A 25,349-nucleotide genomic window follows, 5' to 3' on the forward strand; every position below is an offset into this window, starting at 1 on the left:
GGCCTGATCCTGAGAGGTGCAGAGTACAGTGAATTGGGGACCTTCGGCACTTCTAAAAATTAGACCAGTGAATCCAAACTGATCATAACTCAAGAGTATAGGCAATGGGAGTCGGTAGACATGTTTATGTATCTAGTATCGATCATCTCCTAGCCCTTACACCCACGTTTCTCTGGAGCGGATTTTTCTCTAGCGTCAGCACCTTTCCTAGTTTGATCCCTGTAGCACTTCAGAGCCAACACACACAAAAGGTAACAATACACATGTGTGGGTGCCTGTATCATGCAACAGAGGGGCCCAGGGAGCCACATGCTTCCTCATCCTGGCCAGGGGCCTGTGGCCATTGGACAGGGGGTGCAGAAACCGACTAGAAACAGACAAATGAGACGTGAAGTGTCACTTGCAGAGAGGATGGCAATGAATGAAATGCACAGTGACACGTCCCTCCCTGCCCCAGGAACCAGCCAGCCTCAGCTAACTTTAGTGCAGCCACTGACATCTCAGTGCAGGACAACATGGACTTGACCTTTACTGGTGGTACTGCATTCTTACCAGTCAAGGGGTGCGGTTCCTTTTGGAAATATTCCACACCCCTGCAGGGGTGCACCCCCAATGCCTGCACTTTGTAGAGCACAGCCCCTTTAGGAACACTACCAATGCACACCACACTCGCGTGCTAGAAATGCTCATGCAAAGGCCTTCCAAATTCCTGCCCTAGTTTAAAAGGTCTGCCACTGCTGTCAGGTTCAACAACGCACCTGTAAACAGCAGACCATGCATAGAAAAACAACCATCCGGCATTCATAGCAACAGGACCTTTAGGAACAGCTCAGAGGACTGTGCCAGAATCACATCCCTCTTGCCTTAACAGCACACACACCATGCTGAGAGGGGAACAGAAAGGGTATCCTGCCTTCTCATGGGTGGGCGGCGCGAGGGGTGGCCGAGCAGCAAGTGGATTGGTACGTCGGACCAGCGGCGGAGTAGGGATCACCTGCAAAGTATGACAACAATTCATGATGCAGAGGAGCCTCCTTGATGGATTGGTGCTTGTGGAGATTGACGCTATACTGCACTGGCTTGCGTATGAGGGTCACTACCTATAACGGATGGAATCAGGCCTGCTCAGGTACTGGGTCTTCCTACGCTTTTCTAGCAGGATTCTCCCTGGGCTTAGAGAGCAGGACATAAAGAGCAGCAATTTATTGCCTCTGCACTACACCCCAAACCCCACAGAATCCCAGCTGAGCCGTGTCCACATGGGTGGGGTTCAGGGGCATGTGGAATCACTGTTCAGCCTCTTCTTCTGGTTCTCAGGCTTTTCCACATTTTTCTCCCCTCCCCTCAGTGCCACACTGTGGAGGGGAGTATTGGGCCCTAAACTAATGGACTTGATTCCTTCAGTTCAATGGCGAGAAACAAAGATCATGGTCCATTCCCAATGCCACATGGATGTGGCCAGCAAACGGACACAGGATCTGGATCGTTCCATGCATGTGCACCTCACACTGCTATAAAGGGACAAATCTGATAGAAAAATCAGCCACTGGCAGCACTAAACTCATCTTCTGTAGAGCAGCCCAGTACCAGCCTTTACCCAAACGCTCTACCTAGAGAGCCAACAGGCCAGGAAGTGCTGGATTCAGACTTGTAATTGCTCTGTTCAATGAAGAGCACAAGGAAAAGCATGCCTGCATCGGTGGGAAGAATGGATCTTCATCAGTCTGACAGCCAACAGAAGATAGTGTCTTGGCAGGAGAAGACGCTACCACTGGCTCAGTCAGGGCTTGGGGAGAATGGAGGAATCTATGATCTTCAGAGGGAGGAGTGCCCACCCCAGAGAGTTCCTGGTAGTCATCAGAAGAAGTCTCCCACTGGAACAGAGGCTGGGGAGGCAAGCTGAAGGAGCAGGAGACTGGACTAGGAGCAGCAGCAGAGGGTACATAGGAAGGTTGTGGCGGGTATGGAGGAGGGGGTGGAGGAAGCGGAGAGGGAATAGGGTGAGAAGAGGAAGAAGCTTTAGCAGGGAAAATCTTGGCAGCTTCTTTGGGACGCTGGAGTGGGGGAGAAGCTGGCACAGAGACTGTTCTTCTCATGGGCAGGGGGGATTCTGGAGGAATTATAATCTAGAAAGAAAGGAGGGAGAAAGGTGAACAAATCTGGAGATGAACGGAGAAGCACTTCATGCAACAGAAGGACAGGCAGCATGAAACAGACGGTAACATGGCACTCACTACCTAGCACTTCTCTACTTTCCTTTCACATCAGACCACAGAGTGCAAGCAGGCCAACCTCACTGCTGTAGCCAACCAGAAATAGAGGCCATGGTGCCATTTTCAATAGACCTTCTTTGAGGAAGTGCCTGAGTCTCAAGGAGAAGGCACCTAGCAACACCTGCCTAGCTATAAGCACTTCAGGGCAGGTTCCTTATCTTACATCTAAACATATCATGTTGCCAAGTAAAGAAAGAAATACTGTCTGCTTATTGACTGACCTCCCCACTGTGGAATGAAAATAAACCTCACTTCAATGCCTGACCTTAGACAACATTAGACTTCCTATCAGATAACACTGCCCTCCCAAGAGATTGCTTACTCCAATTCCTACATAGCTGGGATTTGGATTTCCTAGCTGATCTGTAAAGGGAACAGTGCTAGGACAGAGGAGTCAGATTCCAAAGCTATCCTAGGACTCTCCAGAGACCTGTCACTCCCACCTCCTACTCTACGTCTCCGTTAGAGACCTTCTGAGCAGAGCGACACGGGGGAAACCCTAGTACAGAGTTTGCTCTCTACCTTCTGTACTTGCTGTCCACCATCCTGCTGCTTCCTTTGTGGCCTGGCGGTGACAATGACCCCCTCAGTCAGCCAGTCTTCCTGGCTTTTCCATTCCTCCTCTTCCTGTTTGCTGATTCCCAATCTGTCTTGCAGCTCTTCAATCAAGCGATCCTGGGACACAGTCTTATGAAATATGACTGGCCCTACTTTCCGCCTCGGTGAGCGCTCACGATACATTGGGTGCACGTTTAAGGTCTCTTTTGTCCTCTCAATTACAGATTTTATCTGAATGACAAGGTGACAGGTTCAGCATGAAAAGAGCAATGCAAGAGCAAGCCCCAAGATGCAGCAGCACAAACTTAAACTATTAGTGACAACTGTGAGCATAAAGAGTGATGGTATTTATTGCACAATGCCAAAGCTCCTCTTGGCACAGCCCAGAGCAGTGACTCAGTGCAAGGAAAATCCCAGCCAGGCCAGTCATAGCAGCTAAAAAGAACTCCGGCTACACAATGAAGAGAGATTATCCAGCACGAAGCCATGATTGGAGGTACAAGGTCACAGTTCAACAAGATCACCCCATTGGGTGTTATGGTTTCCCTAACACCACAGTGATCCAGGTCAGCTTCTTTTCATCCCTCCCCTCCGCAGTTGTGGGGGAAATAAAATTCCCCAGCACAGAGGATTCGGAGATGCACACAGCATTTCTAGTGCTGGAAGGACCCTAGGAGCTCCAGTGTCACTACTTGAACAGGCTCAGAGCTAAGCCAGCAGGGAAGAGGAGTTGCCATCCCAAGTCTGGACAGTCCTTAGCAAATCCCTCCATCACTGGGGAACAGCACTTTGCTCTTCAGAGACCTCTATAGATCATGCACTTGCCCCATTCTAGCTAGGAGACAGCCTGCAGATTATGGATGCTATTCCTATGCTGCACAAGCAGCCAATCACTGATCCACATGCAACAGGTACCACAAAGCTGCTGCTAGATTGGAGGGTCTCAGACCTCTGCGCCATGCAGCTGTCATTACAGTGACTCCAAGCACCCCAGACCAGCATGCGGTTAGTCTGGAGTAAGCTATCAGACTGCTCCGGAAGAGCCCAAATATGCACTCACACCATGCACAGGCGGCTAGCTAGAACCTGCCCACTCCTGCATTCACTCAATGCCTGCCTGGCCTGATGCAGAAATCCTCTCAATAGGTGGCTTGGAGACAGACAGCAGATCCAATTCATCCTTCCAAACATTTTCAGCCCTTTCTGGAGTGACTGTTGAGCTTCTGACTTGCTCTCTTTCCCAGTCTTCTCCTGGCTTGCTCTTAGTAGGGCCACCTTTCCTAGGAGTTCTCTCTCTGCTCTGCCTCTTTTTAACCATATCAGGAGAGTCCTCTGTCCTGCTTTCATGCTCAATTTCAGCATCCTGCTTCTGTCCTTGTTCTGCTCCAAGACCCAACTGGCCTTTAGTATCTGGGAAGACATCCCACCGGTCCACAGCCACAATAGGAGGCTCACACGCTGACTGCAAGACATGGTCATTCTCAGAATATAGCTCTGGTATAAGCTCAGATAGCTCCAGAGCCCACAGCTGATCTAAAGCTGCTTCCATTTTTCCATCCTTCTGGGAAGGAAAGGCTGAATTATCCCTGAAAATGGCCTGCTCTGCTGATTCCTTGGGTGTCTGCCCCTTCACTTGGCTGGTTATGCTAGGGCTAGAAACAGGAACAGTTGTGAGCTTGGTCTCAGTTCTGTGCTCTTTCTTTTCAGTGGCTTTTGCCTCATCAAGCCCCTGACTGTGGGCCTCTGCACTAGAAGGAACAGACAGAGATTCCGTCTTGGAGGATATCATGGCCTGCGACACCTCTCTAGGAGGATTTGACTTTTGGCTCAGCCTGACTGAGCTCAAAGAAAGCACATGATCCCCAAAAGGAGCAGAAATAGCAAAGTCCTCTGGAAGTGACTGACCCATCCGAGCCACAGAGCGGAGCTGTGGAGTGGTGGCAGAACGTCCTGGAATAGCTGCAACTGCAGCGCTGCTGCCTTCTTCTTCAATATGAAGGACTTCCAAGGTGGCAGGTGGCAGCAGGGCTGGTAGGTCCCTGCTGTGGCCTGTCCCATGGGGTTTTGACTGGGGCAGCAGAACTGTACCGGGAGGAGAGTCGATTGAGTCTGGATTTGTTGGGCTGGAAAGCAGCTCCAGGGAGGGTTCAGAAATCAGTGACAGAGTGGAAACAGCCTGTAAAAACGAGACAAAAAAAAGAGGAACAGAGGGGGGGGAAGATAGAGACAGAGGTGAGGAAAGGAAAAGAACAAGGCACAACATGGCAGAACAATCAAAGCCTGCAAACCACAGAGCCCTCCTGACATGAAGCCATGAAGGTAGCTGGGATGGACAAGTGGGACCTCAGAGTGTGGAATGTGAACACACAGCTGTGCCCCTTGTCAAAGGAGGGTGCTGGGAATGAGGAAAGATCATGCAGCCATTCATTGAGTACTTTTTCTGAGGCTCTTCAAAGCCGCAGTTAATTCTTTCTCCTGTAAATGGGGCTGGTGCATCTGCCCCAAGGGTCCAGCCCATTAGACCAAGACTGATAGTCACATTAGCAACTTTCTCTGAATCAGACACTTGCATTAATTTGCATAGAAATTTACATACTTTTCGAAGAAAACAATGAAGCATGTAAGCAATAATATTTGCCTCCCTGATACAGTAGCCTCGGGGCACTCACGGCAAGAGGAGCACATGACTCAGGCTCTGGCCTGCTCAAATCACAAGGCTCTTCTCTGGGTCGAATACATGATGAATCAGAGGGAAGCATTCTAGGACTTCAGAGGCTGTCCTTCGGGAGCCCTGCATTAACTCTCTTCTTCCTCACCCATCCCACTTTTCTTGCCCCTTTTATATTTGGGTGAGAGAAGTATACATTTTGTTCCAAAACATGCTCTGAAATGGTCAGGGGCAGGTACTCTGGTTTTAGTTCTCCATTGCTTATATTTTAAAGCTGATAGATCATGGCTCTGATCCTGTCCACTATGTCAGCTCCTACGTGACAAACAGGAATTCTTTCCAGTTCCTTACGGGAGTAGAAATTAGCGTGGCTTGTTGTGTGCACTCCCAAACCAGCCACTGTGGCCTACTAAGTCTGCCACTGCACCCAATGACTCCTGATTTGGGGAATTTACCCACGTAAAAGGATCATTTTTAAATCAAGTTTATAGCCCATTTCCTTACAGAGTTAGCCTATAGTCACTTTTTTGGGGGGTGGGGGGGAGGGAGAAGAGTATCACAGCTGAGATCACTTGGTCTGCCACTGATAAAAGGATTTCTCATTCTCCCTCTTACAGCTACATTTGGGCAGCCAGTGAGGCCTCTTACCACAAGAGGGACAGCTCAGTAGAGCACTTAGCATGACAGTGGCAGCAAGAGCCTCTGTGTTCTAATCCTAGCTCCGACACCAACTCATTCCGGGGTTTAATTTCCCTTTTTTAGTATTAGGGATAATGGCTGGAATTTTCAAAGGTGCCTAAGGGAGTTGGGTGTTTAACCCCCATGGGAATTGGGTGTCTAACTCTCATGGGCTCCTTTGAAAATCCCAGCCAACACAATTTACTTACCTCATTGGGTGTTGTCATGATTAAAGTGCTAGAATTCATTTGGATGCAGGCAAAACCCTCCAGCAGATGGAAGCCACAGGCCCTTCCAGCTTAGGGGACTGGAGTGTCTATGCCAGGGGTCGGCAACCTTTCAGATGTGGTGTGCCGAGTCTTCATGTATTCACTCTGATTTAAGGTTTCGTGTGCCAGTAATACATTTTAACGTTTTTAGAAGGTCTCCTTCTAGAAGTCTATAATATATAACTAAACTATTGTTGTATGGAAAGTAAATAAGGTTTTTAAAATGTTTAAGAAACTTCATTTGAAATTAAATTAAAATGCAGAGCTCCCCGGATCGGTGGCCAGTGTGAGTGCCACTGAAAATCAGCACCCGTGCCATAGGTTGCCTACCCCTGGTCTATGCAATCACAGAACTTGTCTGTGATGTCAGACTGCCAAGCTAAGCAGGACTGGGATTGGTACGCATCTGAATGGGAGACCTCTCTAGGAAAACCCAAAGGGCAGCAGAAAGCGATGCTAGTGATTCATTACAGGGCACTCTTCCCTCCGAGCTATAGTTTGTAAGCACAGAGAGACTCTGGCAGTAAAGGTGCTATATTGAAGTGTATTAATTATTAGAAAACTCCTGTGTGTTTACACTATTTGTTCTCCCTTACAGACCAACTGCCCTCTGAAGCATAGATGCCATGGTTAAGGCGTTCCTATTTTTACCTGAGTTTGGGACAAAATTTTCAAGCTTTCTAAAATCCAGTCATTTTCAAAGTAAGGTTGCTTATTTTGCTCTAAAAATCATTTTTCCAACATGTTAAAAATATTAAAATGAATGCAGCAGTTAATGTATAAAGAGCTGCACTACAATAGGAGGCTGGTTAATGCAGACACCAAGTCACATAGTAAGGAGGAATCACATGTCACAGAGATGCGAAAGGTGCAAAACTCGTGCATTCAGTAACCTCAGTGCCCAGCTGACTGATAAGCCGAACAACACAATCAAATGGATTCTGTAAGCGAACAGAATGAGCAACTCATTAAGGTTAATGCATCAGCCTGCAACAGCACCTTTTACTCTATGGCTTGCAGAAAACTGAACTAAAAGCAAACAAAAAGCCCACATCACCCACCCACACGCTGTCATTTCTGTCTGGACTTTGTCCTCCTGGCTTTAATCAATCATCTTTCTTATCATGTTTGCCTTATTCCTCTCTGCCTCTCTCAGACACGCACAGGACTGGAGCTCAGAAGTAAGGACAGCCTTTCATCTCTCACAGTTACAGAGTACACTGCAGAGCAGGGCATCAACATTTGACATGCAAAGACCTGCTGCTCCCTGCCTCTATTCATGGTCCCACCAAAGCAAAATAGGCCAGACACCTTGTCAATTCAACTGTGCAACTGAGCTAGCACATGAGAGCAGAACTGAGGGGTGAAAAACAAAAAGGAAGAGGGGAAGAGTGAAACAACTGGGAGGTGAGAGAAAAGGGAAAGTAACTGCTGGGAGCAGGTGGTGATGTCAACAGAGGAGGTTGACAAGAAACAGACAAGTGGCCAAGAGCGGAGGTTTTGGAACATAATTTATCAATTAAACAATAAAGTCCCCAGGACCAGATACTATTCACCTGAAAGCTCTGAAGGAACTCAAATATGAAATGGCAGAACTATTAACTGTGGTATATAACCTACTGCTTAAATCAGACTCTGTACCACATGACTGGTGGATAGCTAATGTGACACCAATTTTAAAAAAAGACTCTGGGGTGATCCTGCCCATTAACTGGCTGAGAAGCCTAACTTCAGTACCAGGCAAATTGGTTGAAACTACGGTAAAAAAAACTCAAATCATCAGACACAGATGAACACAATATGTCGGGGAAGAGTCAACAGCTTTTGTAAAGGGAAATCATGTCTCACCAATCTATTAGACTTCTTTGAGGGGGTCAACAAACATGTGGAAAAGGGTGATCGAGCGGATACAGTGCACTTGGACTTCCTGAAAGCCTTTGACAAGGTTCCTCACCAAATGCTCTTAAGTAAAATAAGCAGTCATAGGATAAGAGGGAAGGTCTTCTCATGGATCAGTCACAGGTTAAAAGACAGGAAACAAAGGGTCGGAATAAATGGTCAGTTTTCACATTGGAGAGAAGTAAACATCAGGGTCTCTCAAGGATCTGTACCGGGACCAGTGTTGTTCAATATATTCATAAATGTATATGGAAAAAGGGATAAACAGTGAGGTGGCAAAGTTTGCAGATGACACAAGAATTACTAAAGGTAGTTAAATCCAAAGCAAACTGCAAAGAGTTACAAAGGGATCTCACAAAACTGAATGACTGGGCAACAAAATGGCAGATGAAATTCAATGTAGATAAATGCAAAGTAAAGCACACTGGAAAACGATCCCAACTATACAGACAAAATGATGGGGTTTAAATGAGCTGTTACCATTCAAGAAAGATCCTGGAGTCATCATGGATAGTTTTCTGAAAACATCTGCTCAATATGCAGAGGAAATCAAAAAAGGGGATAGATAAGACAGAAAATATCATAAAGCCATAGTATGCCCACACCTTGAATACCGCATGCAGTTCTGGTTACCTCATCTCAAAAACAGAGATTAGAATTGGAAAAAATACAGAGAAGGGCAACAAAAATGACTAGGGGTATGGAACAGCTTCCATATGAGGAGAGATTAAAAAGACTGGGACTGGTCAGTTTGGAAAAGAAAACTATCAGATATGATAGAGGTCTATAAAATCACAAATGGTGTTGAAAAAGCAAATAAAGCCGTGTTCTTTTACCCTTTTACATAGCACACGAACCAGGTACCCCTTAATGAAATTAAGTCAGCAGGTTTAACACACACATAAGGAAGTACTTCTTCGCACAACACACAGTCAACCTGTGGAACTTGTTGCCAGGGAATGTTGTGAGGGCCAAAAGCATAACTGGGTTCAAAACAGAGTTAGATAACTTCATGGAGGATAGGTCCATCAATGGCTATTAGCCAAAATGGTCAGGGATGCAACCCCATGCTCTGGATGTCTCTAAACTTTTGACTGCTAGGAGTTGGGACTGGATGACAGTGGATGGATCACTCAATAAATTGCCATGTTCTGTTCACTCCCTCTGAAGCATTTGGCACCAGCCACTGTAGGAAGACAGGATACCAGACTAGACGAACCATGGATCTAACCCAGAATGGCCATTCTCATAATGGAAATAAAGAGAAATAGATATAGAGATGTTTATGCAGTCTCGACACCACTGGAGTAGCTGTAAGTTTCAGTTACACAGTTAGGCACGTCAGCATCTCACAGAAATGTAACTTCATACAGTAACTCCTGTCCCGGTTAACGTTGTTACGTTGCAGATCACTTAGAGAACATGCTCATTTAAAGTTGCACAAAGCTCCTTTATAACGTTTGGCAGCCGCCTGCTTTGTCCACTGCTTGCAGGAAGGAGCTAGTTGGTGGGGGCTTGGAACCAGGGTGGGCCAGCAGCCCCCCTATCAGCTTCCCATTCCCCTAAGTTCCCTGTGCAGCAGCCGACGAGCAGGTTATCAATTGCCAGCAGTTCAGCTGTCCCTCCCCCCACTGCCATGTGTTGCTCCTGCCCTCTGCCTTGGAGCTGCTCCCTGGAGCCTCCTGCTTGCTGTGCAGGGGGGTGGGAGCTGATGTCAGGGTGTCCCCCTCCCCCCGGCTCCTGTACCCCATCACCTGTCTCAACTTGCTGATCTGCTTAAAAAGGCAGTATACTTAGAATGGGGTCAGCGTACTTAAAAGGGCAATGTGCGTCTCTCTCACACACATGGTGTTTGTGTGTCTGTCTCTCTCTCTCTCTCTCTCACAAACTCACAATGTGTGTGTGTGTGTCTCACACACACACACACACACACACACACACACACACACACACACACAGTCTTTTGTCTGGCGAAAAAAATTCCCTGGAACCTAACCCCTCCCCATTTACATTAATTCTTATGGGGAAATTGGATTCGTTTAACATCATTTCGCTTAAAGTAACATTTTTCAGGAACACAACTGCAACTTTAAGCAAGGAGTTACTGTATTTATGAAACCAAAATTATTTAAAAAACAAAACCGAACAGTCCCTAACCCTTGCTGTCGAGGGTAACTTCGGAAACCCAAATGCACGGTCCAAATTTTCTGGTTTGCTCCCTGGGCTCAGCCACCAACACAGCTAGGAAACAAGCAAGGGGGACAAGAGTATTCGGAGACTAACGGCCCAGCCAAACACCACCCATCCTGCCAGTCAGCTTTTACTAGTGCTCTGATCTTTAGTCTCCCAGCCTTTCCAATGACTGTAAGACAGTCGAGCCCCCAGGCTTACAGACTCCCGACCCCAAGTGCCTCTTCTGGAGAAGAGACACAAAAGGCTGGAAAGCTGAAGTCCTTAGGCTGCAGGAGGACGTTTCTCAGTCATCAAGAGTCCGCTTGTGCATACCTGTGCTTAGTGCCAGTAGCCACAATGAGATTTTATTTGCTAAACATTGACAATGTCATGAACATATGGCTGCTGAACAGGTTATCCTGCAGCTTCTAAGTCACCTGTCTCTGGCTTGAATAATAGACTTGGGGCTATCAAAGAGGGAATTCTTTTCTACCCTAACTGCACAGTTGAATAAACTGTCAATTTTCAACATACAGAAGGTTAATATGCTCTGGACTAGAGATGTTATCGTTTAATATATTATCGATGTGAGAACAAAAGGTGAACAGCCAAGTGACAAAATCTGCAGGTGATGCAAGATTAAGTTAGTCAAGACTAGAGAAGACTCTGAGGAACTTCATAAGATCCTAACAAAACTAGGTGATTGGGCCACATGATAGCCGATTAAATTCATTGCAACAAATGCAAAATAATGTAAATTATTCCTTCCAAATTTAAAGTCCTCACACCCATTTCTGGTTTCTAAATTAACTGTAAACACTTAAGAGAAACAGGCAGCTCAATGAAAGCCTTTGCTCCATACATAGAATGACAGAATATCAGGGTTGGAAGGGACCTCAAGAGGTCATTTAGTCCAACCCCCTGCTCAAAGCAGGACCAATCCCCAGACAGATTTTTACCCCAGATCCCTAAATGGCCCCCTCAAGGATTGAACTCACAACCCTGGGTTTAGCAGGCCAGTGCTCAAACCACTGAGCTATCCGTCCCCCCCCCCCCATAGCAGCAGTCAAAAAAGCAAATGATGTTAGGGTGCACAAGGAATGAAAACACTGAAAATCTAATGTCATAAATCCATGGTACCCTCTCCCCCATTCTGGAATATTTCTTGAGCTCTGGTTGCTCATCTAAAAAAAAATAAATAAATACAGTGGGAACAGAGGGCATTCAGGTGACAAAAATGGTCAGAGGCCTGGAGAAACTTTCATATGAAGACAGATTGAAAAGATTGGGACTTTACTGGATTAGGGGGAAAAAAGACTTAAGGGGGGATATGGTAGAAATACACAAAATAATGAGTGTTATAAAGAGGGTAAGTCAGGCACTCCTACTTTACCCTCACTCATAATAGAAGAGAGATTCAATTCAAGTAAAATTCAAAATATTAAAAATCATAAAATGGAATCTTTTAGTAATCTTGCTAAGATTGTAGCATAAATGATATCATGTGGCAATGAGTTCCACAGGTTAGCTATGCATGATAAGAAAAAGTATTATACATCTGAAAGGATGAGACCATCCAATGTTTGTGTGAGCATGTGTAATATCTATATTTATCTATATAAAAATCTTATGTAAGGGATACAAACCCTCTCACTCCAGCTCATAAGGTAACCACTAACTGAGGAAGCAACTTCCCTCATGGGCAGGTTATTCCTTTTTTTTTTTCCCTTCAACCTTCCTCTCAACCAGCTGGTACTAGCCAGTGAAATAGCTGGATCATTGGTCTGATCCAGTATGAAAATTCGTATGTTCCAGCAGATGTGTTGATGCAGCACTTCCCATCCTCCTGCCCCAAAAGGCTTAGACGTCAACCCCATTTTTACCTGAACCCAACTCTGGACATTTCTTGCCCTTTGAGATGAAATCTTTACTGCCCAAATCATCTGCCTGGAAGTCTCAAAAATCATCTCCCATCTTCCTGATTGGGAAAAATCAAGGGCAACAAAGGAGATATCCTCCAGAGCAGCAGAGGCTGGTCTTTGCCAGTAAATAGATGGGTTCCTCTTATTAAATTACAACCCACCAAAACAATGGACTCTACACTTAGAAGAACTCAGCTCCTATCTGTTGCCAACAAAGCATTTCACTTCAGTGTGAATCACACACTGTCACACTCCTCCCTATCCCCCACAAAAGATATCCCCACCGTACAAATTGGTGTTGCTGGGCAACATAGGTGCAGTTAATCATCATTTCAATGAAGTGTTTTTCCTGAATCAGAACAAAAAAGTGGGCACTACACCAGCTGGGATTTCCCCTCATGATGTTGACAGAGATAAGCATTGCCTTGATCCAGTGCTTGGCATGGGGAGAAACACCCCTGAATGCTAGCTAAGCATTTGGGACGACACAGCAGCAGTTACATCAGAAAATCCTCCCTGCTTCTAAGAGACTTCTGGACATTATGAGATCTGCACTTGGCATCAGCATATCCTATCTATTGCTCACCACTTCAGAAGATTAGCCTAGTCCCTTTGAATGCTACACTAGGGCAAACCCTGACAGATCTTAGTTTACAAGTCTCTGCATTATCCACACCAGATATAAGACTTCATCACACCAATCACACCTGCAGCAGCACTTTGACAGCACTAATACGCCACCGAGAATTGACTGGTACAAGGAGTAACGGTTGCAGTGGGTGATCTGAGGAGAGGAGGCTGTCAGTAGAAATGGACGACAGACAAGTGAGTGGAGAACACAAGATCAGAAGTTATTACGGTTGGGCACCTTGAAGTCCGAGAGAGATGCCATCAGCTCATCCAGTTCTCTTGTGGCTGAAGAAGCAGATATGCGAGTCTGCTGCTGGCTGGAGGTGACCCGCTGTGGGCTGCTCACCTCACTCTGGTTCACAGTGATGGCAGGGCTGATAAAAAAACAAAACCAAACCACACACGTTACATTTGAACATGGTGGTGGTGAAAAACCCCAGGCTGACAGCCTCAGCTCTTGGGATTCTGTTTATTCCCAGGACAGGTACAGCAAGGAAAACAGCACAGCCAGATTCCCCACGCTTGGACCCCAAATACGCCTCAACAGGCCTTCCAGGAAATCCGCTTTTGTGGCACTTCCAACCCTTTGCTCTCGCTAGGAGACTGCCAAAGATGCCAATTAGTGCAGTTGTGATAGTTTGTGATATGAGCAACCATCCAGTAGGCACTAGACTGAGACCCACCCAATTTATTTGGTCAGATGGTGACAATTTTCAGTCAGCATAACTGGGTTCAAAACAGAATGAGATAAGTTCATGGAGGACAGGTCCATCTGGATTTGAACATGTATCCGCAAATGGTAAAGTGACCCATTATACGCTTATCTGTTTTTCCAACGTTAGCAGCTTCTGACTCAATGGCAGTTGCAGTAAATCTGAGCCCAAAAAAGAAGCAGACATGGCCACAATCTTCAACTTCCTCCTTGACCTTCCCCAGTTTGGAGAGAGCAAATCCCCTCATTACCAAGGAAACAGGAGGCCATCTGCCCAGCCAGTACTGCACTCTCCTAAGTACTGTCATTAAACTGTGTGGAGTCACTAACCCCTCTCTGCCCCAACGCCCCCGGCACCCAAGGGAACAGTAGCTGGGTCAGTACTCACACTGGACTTGGCACAGAGCTCTCCAGTTCATCCAAAAGGCTCTCCACACTGGGACGCACATCCTCAATCCCACGCCCTCCGTTCCGCTTTGGCTTCTCTTTTGTAGGGGGTGCTGCCTTCACCCCCAAAGAGCTAGTGCTCTCTGGGACAACATAGTGAGGTCCAGTCCCACTGGGCAGGGAGGGGCTCCTGCTGGCTTCATCTTACAGGAAAAGAAACAGAGTCAATAGACCCTCACTTACAGTGGAAAGAGAGGCAGGTACAATATGGGGAGGACAAAAAGGAGGCTGAACTGGGCAGGGGAGAAAGAAAGAGTTACAGGGAGATTTATACATGGAGGGAGGTGTGAGATTCAGGCATCAACATACCTAGCACTGACACATGGGTCATCACTTCCTACCTGTTGGGAAGCCACTAGGGGGATTGTGCTGAACAGCGTTCAGTTCTAGGAGCAGTCGGTCCAGTTCTGACAGGTTGCTGCCCAATGAAGAGCTCATCATGGTGGGAGATGGTTCTGCAGACTTCTGCTTGTTGGGAAAACTGGGTTGAGAGGGAAAAGAGGAGTGTAAAACTGGAGTCACCCCCCTTTAGGGTGAAAGATGAAGCATGGTGGGGTCTGGGGAAAGCTTTATAACAAGAGCCCCACAGGCATCTTGTCAGGAACCCAAGACATTTAACGTACACACTAAAAATACAATCAATAAATGCACTCAGCATAGTATCGGCTGGTGCTCATTGTTGGAGCACATTAGCAACAAAGCAGCTGATCAGCTGTGTCCTCACTCCGCAATAGCAGCAATGAACAACGATTTCTATGGCTGCACGTAGCACAGGGTTAAACTGCAGATCAAGGATATGCAGAAGAGAAGCAGAACCATTAGCTAGCATAGAAGAAAGTCATTTGTTTCCACTGACATCACAAAAGCAAGAAAGAAATTCCCTCCTTGAGGAAGAGGTGAAGCATGGCTGGTTTAGAGGACGGGAAGGCAACTGAAGTACATACCCCACCCAGCATTCTGCTGTCTAGCCCAGGGATGGGCAAACTTTTTGGGCCGAGGGCCACATCTGGGTGGGGAAATTGTATGCAGGGCTGGGGCAGAGGGTTAGGGTGCGGGAGGGAGTGCGGTGTGTGGGAGGGGGTGCGATGTGCAGGAAGGGGCTCAGGGCAAGAGATTGCGGCAGAGGAGGGGTGCGGGGTGTATGGGGGAGTTCTGGGAAGGGGGTTGGGGTGCAGGAGGGGTGCGGAGTGCAAAGGGGGCTCAAGGCAGGGGTTGGGGTGCAGGATGTACAAGGAGGCTCAGGGCAGGGAGTTGGGGTGCAGGCAGGGTGTGAGGTGCAGGCAGGGAGCTTAGGGCAGGGAGTTGGGGGGCAGGGTGCAGGCAGGGTTCGGGCTCCGGCCCAGCGCCGCTTACCTAAAGCAGCTCCAGGGTGGCAGCGGTGCACACTGGGGCCACGGCAGGCTCCCTGCCTGCCTGTCCTGTCCCCAGCCCCACGCCACTCCAGGAAGTGCTGCAGGGAGCGGGGACGGAGGGCTCCGCGTGTGCTGCCCTTGCTGCCCCTCCAGGTACCTGCCCTGAAGCTCCCATTGGCTGCGGTTCCCCATTCCCGGCCAATGGGAGCTGTAGGGGGCGCTGCCTGGAGGCAAGGGCAATGCACAGAGCCCTCTGCCTCCCCGGTCCGGGGGCCGCAGGGAAGTGGTGCCGGCCGCTTCTGAGAATGGCGCGGGGCCCGTGGGGCCACTGGAGGCAGTCCTGCAGGCTGGATCCAAAGCCCTGAGGGGCTGGATCCAGCCTGCAGGCCGTAGTTTGCCCACCCCTGGTCTAGCCTCCTTAACTACTAAGTGATAAAACAGCATACAGCTGGGTACATGGTGACAAAAACCCACCAGCAAGGCATAAGGTCTCTCTTTAAGCCCCAATAAACTGCTACACAACCCTTCACCTTCCAGGGTGCTACTCCACTTAAACAATTTTTAATGACCATCATAACACCACATTAAATATGGACATTTAATGTTATTTTAATATAGAACTGTGTGTGATGTTTGTTTTAGATACTACTTATCCCTTAGGGATATTCTGCACCCCCACTCCCCATTTTCATACCAATACTAGCACTTGTAGTGCTTTCCATCTTCAGAGTGCTGTAGACATTAATCTTTGCAACCACTCTGGGAAGGAAATAAGTTTACCACAGTTTATCAGATAGGAAAAACTGAGGCACAGAGAGAAGTGATTTCTTTAATGTCACAAAACAAGTTAGTTTCCAATCTGGATTAGAAATCAACACTTCCTGGCTGCCAGTCCTGTGACCGACAATCACACCCACTATCTATCTCCCTGCCATATCAGAATGGTATTGTTAGGCTTTAGGACTCCACAAAGCCTACAGTACAAATGACAACCCTGAAGTTCCAGAATACGACCAGTGGCTACCCCCATCTTGAATCTGAAGGTGAAGTCCACCGATGTTGTAGCTCCAGTATGCAATGTGTCATCTTGATCAATGCAGCCAGGCTGCACCTCTTGCTGGGACCCGCCAGCCATGCCCCGAGATTAACAAACAAGGGAAGCTGCAAACTGCTCCATTTTGTGGCATTTACATGCAGTTCTCATGCCCCTGGCATCTGCCATTACTGATTGACTGGGAAAGGTTTGGGCATCCATGTTTGGGTGTGTCTACACTGCAATGTAGACCAGGATGAGTAGAACTCGGGTTAACAGATCCTGGGTTTGTTAATCTAGGGCTTCAGCATTTGTAACCTCAGGTTAGGAATTGCTGAACCCTGGGTGCCAACCTGGGGCTCCACTGTCTACACTGCATTACACAGGACTGAGTCCAGCCACGCAAATCCCAGACTTCCTAGCGCCCTCCCAAAATGTGGCCGCTCTAGCCCTTTGTTCATGATGCACTGTGGGAAAACTGGACTATCCACCAAAAATATCAGCCATAGGATTGTGGGATACTTTTGGCAGACTGCCAGAGCATGAGTCCAGTGGGGCTGCATCAACACAGCAAACCAACAGGGCTTGAACCCTGGGTCCCAACTTGACTCAGGTTTGGACCTTTCAGCCCTGTAGGGCCCTGGGACCTTGGGTTAGTGCAATCTTTATAAATTTGCCATGAGCAGTCAGATTGTTCCTTCATTCAAGGTCATTTTATAAGTCAAATCACTTCACATCCAGCCAGTTCACAAGTAACTGAATCATTTCTGTTGGTCGTTCCCTGGACGCAGCGTCTATCTCCCCTCTAACAAACTGCATCTAGGACGCTTAACATGGGATACAGGAGACTATCCTTTGCATTTTTATGGAGCTGTTCCTCCATAGAGTCAGAGCAGGCTCAGGTTTCCCGTACAGTAACTCCTCACTTAATGTTGTCCCGGTTAACGATGTTCGTTGTTACGTTGCTGATCTATTAGGGAACAGGCTCATTTCAAGTTGCGCAATGCTCCCTTATCACGTTGTTTGGCAGCCGCCTGCTTTGGCCACCGCTTGCAGGATTCCCTGGAAGAGCAGCTCCTCCTCTTGGGGATTAGAACTGGAGGGGCTGGCATCTCCCCATCAGCTCCCCTAAATTCCCTGTAAGGTACGAGACTCAGCAGCTGCCCAGCAGCAGTTCAGGTGCTCCCCCGCTGCTCCTGACCTTCCCTCTGCCTTGGAGCTGCTCTCGGGAGCTTCCTGCTTGCGGGGGGTGGGAGGGGAAGAGAAGAGGGTGCTGATGTCAGGATGTCCCCCTGCTCCTGCCACACCCCCCCCGCTCCATACCCCCTCTCCACAAAGCAGAGGAGGGGGCCAGGGCTCAGGGACAGAAAGGGGGGAGCTTGCTGGAAACCAATGCTTCCTGTCTGAACTTCTTAAAAGGGCAGCATACTTGAAGTGGGGCCAGCGTACTTAAAGGGGCAACACACATCTCTATCACTCATGCACATCCCCCCCTCCCCCCAAGCACTTGTGAAAGTCAGCACCTGTGCAGCCGTGGCTGTGCTGTCAGGAGGAGGGAGTGGTGCGCTCTAGCTGGATAGCGTGGGTTCATCATCGTGTTCAATTTTTACAGGGAAGTGTTTGCAGCCACTGCCCTGCATCTATTGTGTTTCCTCCGTCCTGCCTCAGTCCACGCTGCCTTGTAGAGTGTGAGGCTATATTAATAACAGCTTGTTAACCCTTGAGGGCTCAGCCAAGTGCTCGTTGCTCATTTAGCAGCAAGACATTCCCTGGGAAATATCCCACCCTCTTACTCCACCACCTCAACCAAGCTTCACACTCATCCATTGTTGGGTACAATATTAAACTGTTTAAAACTTATACTGCATAGGTATATAATTAATGTCTTTTGTCTGGCCAAAAAAATCCCGCCCCCTCCCCACATTTACATTAATTCTTATGGGGAAATTGGATTCACTTAACATCGTTTCGCATAAAGTCGCATTTTTCAGGAACAAAACTACAACATTAAGTGAGGAGTTACTGTACAATTGGGAAAACAAACACAGAAGGTTAAGTGACTTATCCAAGATCAGACAGAAAGTCACGGGCAGAGTTGGAAACAAAAGCCATTTTTTTCTGATTCTCTGGTGCCCTATTCACTGGCTCATGTGGCCTCCTACCCTGCCTATGGAGGGATTAAACCAGCTTTCCCATCTCAAAGTCATTTCCACAAGGCTAAATTAACAATGACCTCCATGGAAAAGGAGTTCTCAGAACTCTAGAGAGCCCTGAGCAGTAAAACCGAAACAGGATTTTGGGGGGGGGGGGGGGGGGGGGGTCAGTATCTGTCCCGCCTCCTATAACTGGAAGCAGAGTCACAGCGCTTACTGCCCACAGCACCCCCACCACAATTCAGGCTTCTCATCTCCCTAGGAGGGGCAGGATACCTGTAGACGTGCTCCTCTTCACTGGCACGTGAGGAAGAAGAGCAGACACTCTCTCGGGGAACGGAGGCACTGGCACTTTTGGCACTGGAGCTGTAGACAGGAGACTGGGACTGAGGAAATGAGATTTGTATTGGAGACTGAGAACATTGAACACATGCGCACACTTCAGTGAAGTTAACAGGTCAAATCTTGACAACAAACAGCTGCAGATCAGCCTCAACCCCTATTGCACAAGCTAGCCCAGCAACATGTCTCACGCTCCCTCTAGCTCACCTAGGAATTTTGCCTCTGAGTTGGAAACTTCCCAGTCTCCTTTCCATAGGCTGCAAGGTGGATGATTAATACTAGTCTTTTGTACTGTGGTTTTCACTGGAACATTGATGATGGGTCTTCAACTGGTATTTTATCACTAAACCAGACAGAAGTGGGTGCCTAGACTCTCCCTTCCCCCAATCACTCCATCTTGTTGGGAAACTTCCCCCATTTCCTCACCACATGCCAGCCTGCTGATTACCCAAACGCCTCCTTACTTCCCACAATCCTCTCCCTCCCTCACCTCATCTCCTGCACCCTAGATACGCTCTACATCAGATCAGAAGACATGCACAGACCTCTTCGCTTCCCCCTAGCATCGCACACTTACTTGCTGGTGGATGTATCGAGAGACACTGGGTTGCCACTGGTCTAAAGGGTCAATCACAGTCCCATTCAGGGCTTCGCTGGAAGGAGGGGGTGGCACAGGTGGGGGCACTGGGATCTCCTGGTATGTATGGTTTCCAGTTGGATAGGAATAGGGTGTTTCCTCCGACAAGAACACAGGCCGTTTGGAGATGTGAGAGGTGGTAGACTCCAGGTCCGCTAGTAAAGCATCTGCAGAGAAAAAACACAAAGGGTCTTTTTGTCTTGGCTAGGCAGACCACCAGTTAATTCCTCTTCCCCTCATTCAGATGGTGTCACATTTACAGCCCCTATGGATGATCTACTGCACATCCTGCAAAACTGTACTGGACAGGGCAAGTGGGTCAGTAAAACCTCTGTTATAAAAGGAAACTTCAAGAGGCACCAAAGTAGCCGGAAGAAATCCCAATCTGGGATTTTGTGCTAAACTGGGGAACAGCCCAGCAGCAAGGAGCTTTTGGTCTCATTGTGCTTTGCAGTAGAAGAACTCGGACAGATCTACGTCAGATATTGACACAGACTAATTACAAGCCCCATATCATTAAAACATGGCCGTGAATGCCACTTTCTCCAGGAAACGAGTTCCCCGGAAAGGATTTTCTCTGGAATCAAACGAGCCTGAACCGGCACAAAAGAGACCTTTTCAATCAGTTTTCAAAAAGTTTCAATCGGTCTATCAGTGCAGCAAGCTAGCACTTGCCTCCCAGAGGAACAAGATTCCTCCTCAGCACACAGCAAGCCACACCAACGGTTAACTGGATGGCGCCTGCCAGGTAAATGCAATTTCATCGCCTGGAAACAGTTCTTAACTTGCTGGGTGGAGGCTGCTTACACATTTTTGAAGGGAAGAAAAAACCTCCATAAAGCTAAAAACGTACACACTAGCAGGTCAGGCAGAGGGAAACACATAATGGGTAAGACTCTCTCTGCAATCAGAAGAGTCACTTCAACCTCTGAGATGGGGCAAGAAAAAGGGTACCCACCATTTTGGCTTTCTTCCCGCAAACTTTGCTCCTTGCCCAGTCCAAGCACAGCAAGCACCCTTTGCAGTGACTCACAGCCAAATCCCAGCTTGCTGGGCCTGTGATCCCACCCCAAGGCACCTTCTGCAATCCCCAATGGCGGAAACTCCAGTGAAGCATTGCAGGTCTATACTGTACTTGCTTTCTAAAGAAAGCCTCACTGGCTGGGTGCCCAGCCTTACAGAGGAGCAATGGACTCCAACGCACACCTACTTAAGGCTAGTAGAGAAGAGAGGAGCTGGTCCACAAGGGACACAGGCATTCTCCATTACCAGAGCATCAAGATGTACCAGGCAGGACAGTTCAGAGACACAGAACGCTGCTAGAGTCCAGTAAAGTAATGCAGCTTACGTAGGACTAGGAGATTAAGCTGCTTCTCCAGAAGCCCCTTTAACTGCTCTGGATCTCCATCCCCTCCACCACAACTGCAGCTCCTTCAGAACCCAGAGGGAAAATCTCTCCCATTGCTAGGCATCACAGACATCTGGGCTTTCCAAAGCAAAGCACAGTTCCCAAACCCCAGCTGGCATCACACAGTCTCTGATGGCAGCCTACTGGCTGTCTCCTCAAAACCCCTTCGCAAGCTGAGCAGCTCATACAAGACCAACATATTCAATAACCCAAACTGTATTCAAAGGTCAAATGGGCGACAGAAGTTGTTACACTACACAAAGGAAGGAAGGAGAGGCTTTCCTGTTCTCCCAAGGGCATCTTCCTCCATGGGCCAAGGTGTTACCATGGAGAAAGACCTCTTAAATCAGAGCCCATCCCTATGGCAGGGCAGAATAGAGGGCCCCAGCAGAGGAGGTATGTTAAATTAATGCCATGACTTTAGTCTCACCAAAAGATACTCCAAGTCATTTAAACCACAGTCGTCATCTTATGGTGGCCAAAATATCCCAGGAACAGATTCCCCAAGGGCTTTTCACAGCTGGGGAAAAGTCAGTCCAACCTTTTTTAAGCAACAGAACAGCGGGTGGATTCCAGAGCTATACAGACACATACCTCAGAGGAGCCAAGAAAGTACTGCCGCCACTCTGACTGTGCAGGTCCAAGGACTCTGTGGTTTTGTGTACAGTTTCCTGCACAATCTATCAGGGAAGGTGTGGTTCTTGCCTCCATGCACTTCTCCGGACCAATGACTAAAAGCAAATCAGACTCCACCAGGAAGCAAGAAAACCACACAAACTCAAGCCTTCAGAGTCTCCACACCCATAGCAAATAAAAGCATTGAGTCCTGTGCAAGGCATTCTGGACACACCTTCCTATCCCTCCCATTCTACTGCTCTTCTCCCTCTAAGGGGCAGACACGTAACTTTCAGCTCCTCGCAAAAAAATGCTTTCTCAGCTCACTTGCCTCTCAAAGGAGAGGCTGAGCAGAAGGTACTCCATTTCCTCTTGCTACACAGCACAAAACTAAGCGAAACTAGCTAGATGCACCTGCTTGGTCCCGTGTGTCTGTGCATGTGACAGGGTGGACAAGGAGGGGAAGGGAGAGAGTGGAGAGCAAGCGCAGGTGACGTAAAGAAGAAACACAACCTTCCCAGCTGCCCACTGACAAAAAGAGAGCCACGGTGTATAGAAAGGAAATATGGACACAACCCCTCTACTCCCTGCTTGTGAACGGTTACGTGGCAGACAGTACAGTTTAATGATTAACTTCCCCCCACATCCTCCCCCTTCCTGACTTGAGCAAACACTATACAGCTGAGGAACAGGAAGCTGAAGGAGGAGGGGAGAAAAAAAGGCTGGAGGGGGATCACTCACAGTTACTCAGCCAGAGCGGCTGAGCCATATGATCAGGGAGGCTGGTGACGAACTGTGCTTCGGTTTTAGACTGCTTCCAGAGCAGTTCAGTTACATACACCAGGGCAAGATCCCCCAAGGCCTGTGCACATTGGGTGGAGAGAGGCAGGAAGGGAAATAAGATAGGGAGCAACCACCTGAAGAGCTGAGAAACTCATTTTGAGGTCAACATAAGAGTAGAGTAAAGTTCAGTTCACTACACTAACCCTCACTCCCAAAAGGGACACTGAGGCCCAGGTGGTCAGACCCTGCTGAATTGTACCAGTCTGTGACACTTTCATCAAGTGGAAAAGTGCCCCCTAAGGATTGGTCCGCCAAGGCCTTTATAGACTAGCCCAGGGGTTTTCAAACTGTGGGTCGCGACCCAGTACTGGGTTGTGGAATGTAAGGCACTGGGTCACGGTGGCTCTGGTCAGCACCGCCAACCAGGCTGTTAAAAGTTCCGTTGGCGGTGCTGTCCAGCTAAGGCAGGCTAGTCCCTACCTGTTCAGACACCGGGCTGCGTCCCAGAAGTGGCCAGCAGCAGGTCCGGCTCCTAGGCGGGGGGGCCATGGGGCTCCACGCGCTGCCTCTGCCCCGAGCACCAGCTCGGCACTCCCATTGGCGGTGCCTGCGGGCGAGAGCCGCGCGCCTCCGCCTAGGAGCCGGACCTGCTGCTGGCCGCTTCCGAGGCGCAGCACAATCTGCAGCACCAGGACAGGCAGGAAGCCTGCCTTAGCATGGCCACTGACCAAGAGCCGCCCGAAGTAAGCCCGCCCTCCAACCTCATGCCCCAGTCCCCTGCCCCAGCCCTGAGCTCCAACCCCCCAAATCCAGAGCCCCCCTCCTGCACCCCAAACCTCTCATCTCCAGCCCCACCCCAGAGCCTGCACCCCCACCCCAGAGCCCTGACCCCCTCCCACACCCTGCCCCATCCCAGAGCCCCCTCCCACATACCGAACCCCTCATTCCCGGCCCACCCCGCAGACCTCACTCTCATACCCAAACCTCTGCTCCAGCCCTGAGCTCCTCCCACAACCCAAACCCCTCATCCCCAGTTCTGTTGGGTCACGGGCATCAACAATTTTCTTCAACTGGGTTGCCAGAAAAAAAAAAAAAGTTTGAAACAACACTGGACTAGCCCACATTGCAGGCTCCTCCTAACATACAAATGTTACAGTCTTGATTGATTTCTTGGTTAAGGAAATGTTCCTTCTTGAATATTCCTCTCCTCTTCCCTCCTCCAAGACAGGCAGTGCTGTGTGATATCGGAGAAGCAAATAAAAAGGTTTCTCTTTCCCAACCAACATGAAACATGTTCACTGAAAAATCTGAACTCACTGGGGACCAATAGTTTTTGTATTGCTGCTGGCCAATAGAGGGCACCATGACAGCTCTACACACAGCTCCAGGGAAGCTTTCAGAGCAATTCGCTAACTTGGCAGCAACCCCATCACTCTGCATGTTCAGCTCCAAAGGGCTGCCCTTATTTTAGATTTGCATACCAACCTTCTGCCAGTCCCACTTACACTGCAATTCCCCGGCCCCCAGAACACACTGCAGCATCTCTGGGATCACAACCTGACACAACACCCCAGTAACAGCCACACACGCTGCAGTAACTCTACTGTTTTACTACAGTCTCCGATTGAGACTTTCTACCTGCTAGAGCTCCTCTTGTAGTCTAGAAACTTCCAAGGTCAAAGAGAGGTCAGAGGCTTCATTCCAGGGAATGGATTTAGTCCTCTTGTAGCAATGAGACAGGTACAGCACAATCTGACAATAGAACATCAGGTCCACTGTTTCCCCCTGGAGCAAACTTGCCAGGAATGAAGCAAAGGGACTGTATTTAATGTGTCGCAACCTGGACTCCCAAAGATTCACAGCACACAGACCTGGGGGCATAGCAGTGGAAAATATTCCACTTATTGGTTACTAAATAAGGCTCAGTCTTCCCTTGGTGACATAGAAACTGCATATAGGGCCATAGCTGCTAATCTCCAACACTGGGGCTCCCATTTTCCACTCTGTTACTGTCAGACCTTCTAGCATGAGCAGAATATTGCAGGATGGGGAGTGTCTACTACAGCAATATTACTCAATGCCATTCCTACCCTCCGTTATCACTTCATTCCACTTGTAAAACGCTGAATCAATAATGCAGAGATGAGACAGACACACAGCCGTTGCAATGCTTACGTCATGAGATTCTTTAGCAAGCAATACCTGACCTCTTTGCATGGCTGGTGCTCCAATTTCACCAGATTGCTAGGCCAACAGGACCTGCGGAAGCAGCTCATGAGACAAGGAGCAACAGGGTTTGCTATGGTAAGTCAGACTGTGGAGAGGAGACTCCTCTCTTGGTAAGACCGCTCTAAAGTGGAATCTGACTTCAGCTCAGGGTGTAGCTCAAACTGTACCCTTCACAGACTGAGGACACGGTTTACATTCAAGCGGCTATTCTATACCAGCTTTCCTGTGCGTTGGGGATTCTTAAAAAACAGATTTCAGAGTAGCAGCCGTGTTAGTCTGTATCCGCAAAAAGAACAGGAGTACTTGTGGCACCTTAGAGACTCACAAATTTATTAGAGCATAAGCTTTCGTGAGAGCCACTCTATATGCATCCGAAGAAGTGGGCTGTAGCCCACGAAAGCTTACAAATTTATTAGAGCATAAGCTTTCGTGGGCTACAGCCCACTTCTTCGGATGCATATAGAGTGGCTCTCACGAAAGCTTATGCTCTAATAAATTTGTGAGTCTCTAAGGTGCCACAAGTACTCCTGTTCTTTTTAAAAAACGGAGGCATATAATACCTAGGTATT

General features: G+C 48.3%; 1 protein-coding gene across 8 annotated transcripts in view; it reads right to left on the reverse strand.

The window, feature by feature from the left end:
• The window catches only part of LOC101941454 (paxillin), a 65,066-nt gene that overhangs the window by 11,335 nt on the left and 28,382 nt on the right, over positions 1 to 25,349 (reverse strand). For 3 of the 8 annotated variants that reach the window (XM_065568315.1, XM_065568314.1, XM_065568313.1), the window contains exons 2-10: positions 19,686 to 19,912; positions 19,043 to 19,152; positions 14,570 to 14,709; positions 14,170 to 14,371; positions 13,308 to 13,443; positions 3,949 to 5,007; positions 2,796 to 3,062; positions 1,692 to 2,126; positions 914 to 994 (exon numbers count right to left, since the gene is read on the reverse strand). In XM_065568315.1, the coding sequence (XP_065424387.1) occupies positions 914 to 994; positions 1,692 to 2,126; positions 2,796 to 3,062; positions 3,949 to 5,007; positions 13,308 to 13,443; positions 14,170 to 14,371; positions 14,570 to 14,709; positions 19,043 to 19,152; positions 19,686 to 19,912 (2,657 nt within the window). Of the gene's footprint in view, positions 1 to 913; positions 995 to 1,691; positions 2,127 to 2,795; positions 3,063 to 3,948; positions 5,008 to 13,307; positions 13,444 to 14,169; positions 14,372 to 14,569; positions 14,710 to 19,042; positions 19,153 to 19,685; positions 19,913 to 21,747; positions 23,308 to 25,349 lie in introns of those variants that run through there. The other 5 variants (XM_065568321.1, XM_065568320.1, XM_065568316.1 and 2 more) reach the window with 4 other exon arrangements.

The sequence above is a fragment of the Chrysemys picta genome, chromosome 15 (genome assembly GCF_011386835.1).
Source record: "Chrysemys picta bellii isolate R12L10 chromosome 15, ASM1138683v2, whole genome shotgun sequence".
NCBI classification, from domain to species: Eukaryota; Metazoa; Chordata; order Testudines; family Emydidae; genus Chrysemys; species Chrysemys picta.